Here is a 5,039-nt window from a genome sequence, read left to right on the forward strand (position 1 = left end):
AAGAACGGTAAGCAGAAGAAGAAGCGAAAACTGGTTGGCACTGGAAGCAAAGAAGCAAGTACTGTGCTGGGGAAAGATGGCTCACCAGATGAGGTACAAAAACTTCCATGTGCTTTGATTTTTGTCTTATAACGAAGTGACAAGAAATGCTATGTGATATTAAGAGGTGGGGGCATCAACACAAAACCGGGGTTATCTGTTGGTGAAGATCTCTTCCCCTCACCGGGCTTTCCATGCCTGTCATTTTTATCACTGTAGCAATGTGCCCTCTCACTCCTAAGCTGCCAGCATTCATTTAAGCCTGAGTGTCCTCCCTGTGCCCTTGAAGTCATACACATGAACCCTTTGATTTTTGAGTGTTGTACTGTCAATAATTATGAAAAAACAGGGAAGCAGAGTACATAAAATAACCATGAAATGTTTCAAAGGCCACAAACCTTTACGAAGTTTTTCTTACTGCATCCCCTGTCTATTAGTTCATGACTACCTGTGAATATTGGCATTACCAAATCTCCCCACCTGCAACCCTCTGCATTTTTGCTTTACAAAAGCTTCTTTCCCTTGGTCTGCAAATATAAGGGGCTTCAGAAAGTTCATGGAAAAATGGAGTGTCTGGACTTTGTTTTTCTGAAGGCTTCCAGACTAGATGGCAACGTTTTCATTAGCCTTGGTCACAGGAGATGAGAGCTTGAGGGGGTGGTAGGATATTAGAAATACCAAATATAATAGATTAAAACAAACAAATTTAAATAAAATCTAGCTCTGCCTTCATATTTACAAAAAAAGAGCCTGAAATGTTAAGTTTAGGTACCTGCCCGGGTTCAACATAGGGCCAGGTCAGGGCTGGAACTTTGTGTCCTGCCCCCAGTCACTATGCCCTTTCATAATTATTCAACCAAAGCTGACAACCATTCTACCTGAGGAATTAATTCTGAGACTAAACATGTGTTAGAATTTAATCATATAAATCTAAGCAAAGATTTAGACTTATATGTATTTTTAAGACATAATTTTGATGATAACTAAGTGAAAATTTGACCTGAGGGAGAAGAAAGGCACATAAATGGCTGTGCAATCAGCTCTTTTTTGTACATATTATATACCTTAAACTGTATTTTAAAATTCTATATGCAAAAGATATAAACTAGACCACTAGTTAGTACCTTAAAAATGGCTTGTGTTTCTCAAGAGTTAAAATACATTATAAAATCCCCAATTAGTACTATGGAGTCCTGGTGTAATGCTGTAGGATAAGCACTGGACTGAAGGATCTGTGGTTCAAACTTAGCAGTCGCTCCTCAGAACACCATACAGGGTCGCTATGGTTAAGTGAGGTCAGACATCTACCAGACTCAACTCAGCCTCAGGCATCCAAAGCCACACCACAGTCGGTGGTGATGCAACTGGGGCTTATTCTGAGGGCCCCTAGAAAACCTTGGTGCACTGGGAAGAGAATCCTGCAGGACCGCTGCACTAAGGGATATGCCTAAGACCATGGGTGAAGGAAAGAACACTCACCACCTGGACACAGGGATTGTCTTTCTGCTGCTGAAGAGCCACAAACGTGTCAGGAGGCTAGCTGCAGAAAGAAATGAGGAGGCCACGGAGCAGAGTGATTTAGAACTTCATTCCACCTGATCGTGTGTGTGCACCCCAGGACAAAACAAACCCTGCTCAGAAATAGAGAAAACTGGGCCCATGAAGAAATCACAACCAAGGAAAATTGGATGCATTCAGCTTCTCGAGGGACGCTGGTTGCCCAGCAATAGTACTGGTTGGGTTGACCGGTAAGTACAAAAAGGCTAGAATTCAGAAACGGACTGAAAATGGAAAGCAAGCTATGTAACAGATGCACTACCTTGGAAGAACTTACTTCTGAAATGAAGAGAAAACAAACCACTGCATCGTCCCCCTCCCTTCCACTAACCTAGTAGACAAGCTTTCTTTCAAGGTCACTTTTATTTCAGCCCTTCAATTTGCCCTACTTCCGTCTCGATGCTCCTAACAACTTATATTCAGAGCAATACACAGCAATTCTCCACACCCACCGATGACACAGAAAATGCCAGGATTGTTTCCGACTGATGGTTATTTCGGTCCTTTCTGTGATTCTATCACATTCATTTCCCCAGAATAGTCATTGTTCAAAAGCAATGAATCTAACAGACGTTTGATTTCATGCATTCTTCCCCGCCCCTACCCCACTACCCCTACTTTGCTTTATAGGGTACTTTTTTGGGGTCTTTCGAAATTTCCCTCTTCTGTGATTGCTATAGTTTTTTTCCTAGAAAGTAGCTAATGCAATGTAATCTTTTACCTTTTAAAAACCCAGGGTAGCGTATCTATTAGAGTTTTACATTGTTGATGACAGATTAATAATAAAGTGATGTTCTGGGGGAATTAAAAATAGAGAAAAGAATAAGAATCACCTGGGGAATCTATCAGTAGGAGTCCCAGGTGATGCTAATAGATCCCAGGTGTCTTATGTTTAGATTCTGATAGATAAGAATTTAAATGTTAAGTTGTTAAGATGTAGATTCTGATTCAGTGTATCTTGGGGTGGAAATGCAAATACTCACCAGGGGACTGAACCAGAATGTACTGGTATAAAGCCCTGGTTTAAAATATGATTTTGCACAACAGAATAATATATTTAATATTCTGTTTCTCACATATAGTTACTTGTTTTTGTTTTTAAAGGTGGGTAAACCTAAAGAGAAGCAGCAGTGTGTGAAAATGAGTCAGGGATTCATCAACCAACATACAGTGGAACGCCAAGGAAAAAAAATTTGTAAATATTTTCTTGAACGGAAGTGTATTAAGGTATACAAATGGGAAGTATAGCAAAAATGTACTAAAATCAACTCCTACCCTCTATTTGAAAATAAAATCACACCTGTAGGTTTATAAAACTTTTTTGAGAAGGTTCAGTTAGAGAATTTTAGTAAAATAATTCTTTTATGTTTAAGAAAGTAGATACTTCTTTTTTTTATTTGAGTGTTTTGTGTTAAAAATGTTTAGGTCTTAACAAACTTTGAAGGAGAAATATGTGATGTGATTGTATAATAACTGTAAGAATCAGACCATACTGCTGCTAAGGTCTTTGCTCCTTTTGTAATCATTTGCTTATCTAAAGTTTAGCAGGTATTAAATGGAATGATTTAACTATCAGAAATAATGGCTTTCCCTTGTTCCTTCTTTTGGCCTAGGGAGACGAGTGTAAATTTGATCATGATGCAGAGCTAGAGAAGAAAAAGGAAATGTGTAAATTTTATGTACAGGGATATTGTAACAGAGGTGAAACCTGCCTGTATTTGCATAATATCCTTTATCTTTACTTGTAAAGTTATAATAACTGTATTCTTCATTGGCTTTCTGAACGTTTTATACATGCAAAATTTTAAATGAAACCAGTGTTTAAAATATGACAAAATCATATTATCTGTGTAGCACTGTGGGCCAATGTGCTCGATTTGCAAGGATGGTTTGAATAGGAAGGTCAGTGGTTCAAGCTCACCAGCTGCTCCTCAGAAATCCTATATAGGGTTGCTATGAGTCAGAACCAGCTCAGTGGCACTTAACAACAAGCAACAAGGTAAAAATTCCTGGTGTGGTACTGTAGGGTTAACACTGGACTGCTAACTGCAAAGTTAGTGGTTCAAACCCACCAGCTGCTCCTCGGAAACCCTATACAGTGTTGCTGTGAGTTGGAACCAACTCAACAGCAGTTAACAACAAGTTATCAAAGTAATTAAGTTTACATTATAGTTACATTTTTCCCAAGAAAGAAAACAGGATTTCTTTGGAAACTCTCAACTGTAGATCCTTTTAGCTGTACCTGTAGTAAAGCAGATTCGTGGGACATGTTCAGGTTCCAGGAAGATTCTGTCAGAATTTCTGCTGTGACATTGCCTAGCTGAATCCATATTCTTAGAAATTACTTTGTAAAGAGAGGCAAGGATTTTGTAATTTGGCAGTATTTGTTTCCATATATTACTACAAGGGAGCTTCAAAACGTGAAATTAGTTGATAATGGAATAATCGTTCCACGAATTTTTTGAAACTCCTCATATATAGAAAGGTTAATGCTCACTTAATTTGAAAAATAACCTTTGCTCTTTAATGTATATAGTGTAGATATGGTGTAAAAACATGAAAATAAACATTTCAGGGAAATAACTTTGTCACCACAAAAGTTTTTTCCTTTGGTCATTCTAATTTGAGGATTTTTTCCCCGTAGAAAATAATATTAAGTTGCATTCAACTTACCCTATTTTAAACAAGCCTAATATCTGAATGGAGTCCTGGTGTGATGCTGTGGGTTAATGCGCTCGACTGCAGTCAGCTTAAACAGCAAGATTGGCAGTTCAAGCTCACCAGCCACTCCTTGGAAATCCTATACAGGGTCACTGTTGGTCCAAACTGACTCGACAGCACTTAACAACAGCACTATCTGAATGATCCAGATTTGTAAGACATTTAGAGGTTGACTTTGATTCCCTAACCCAAATGAATGCTTTGAAAATAATTGTATTTACCCAGGTATTTAAAGTCTATGTCTCTTATCTTATATCAATGAAATCTTTTATTATAAGAAGGAAAAAATGATAGCTGATAAACTTTTCATGTAACTTAAACATTTTCCTTTTATGTTTAAATGGAATCTAGGTGTACCACTGTGGATAAATACTGGACTGCTAACCACAAGGTCAGCGGTTTGAGTATACCGGCCACTCCTTGGAAACCCTCTACAGGGTTGCTATGAGTTGGAACCGACTCGATGGCACTTAACAACAACATTTAAATGAAAAATTCAGTGTTTCTACTAGTACAAAAGAGCCTTTGTAGAGGAAAAAAATACAGTACAAATTAATACCATGAAATTAATAGCATGAATTATTTTAGCAGGATTAAAACTGTTCTCTTCCTTAACATTTGAATTACATGAATATCCATGCAAGTTTTATCATACAGGAACAAAATGTTATCAGGGAGAACACTGCAAGTTTTCCCATGCTCCACTGACAGCTGAGACACAA

At 38.0% G+C, this 5,039-nt stretch overlaps 1 protein-coding gene across 1 annotated transcript in view; it reads left to right on the forward strand.

Annotated features, from left to right (window-relative positions):
- Nucleotides 1–5,033, forward strand: part of ZC3H8 (zinc finger CCCH-type containing 8) — a gene marked incomplete at its 3' end in the record, with an annotated part of 12,811 nt that extends 7,778 nt beyond the window's left edge. Inside the window, 4 exon segments of the mRNA XM_006878338.1 lie at nt 1–93; nt 2,701–2,823; nt 3,210–3,321; nt 4,945–5,033. The exon segment at nt 1–93 is cut by the window's left edge and continues 7 nt beyond it. Of these exon segments, the coding sequence (XP_006878400.1) occupies nt 1–93; nt 2,701–2,823; nt 3,210–3,321; nt 4,945–5,033 (417 nt within the window).
- Between the last annotated feature and the right edge of the window lie 6 nt (nt 5,034–5,039).

The sequence above is a fragment of the Chrysochloris asiatica genome, unplaced genomic scaffold (assembly GCF_000296735.1).
Source record: "Chrysochloris asiatica unplaced genomic scaffold, ChrAsi1.0 scaffold00380, whole genome shotgun sequence".
NCBI classification, from domain to species: Eukaryota; Metazoa; Chordata; class Mammalia; order Afrosoricida; family Chrysochloridae; genus Chrysochloris; species Chrysochloris asiatica.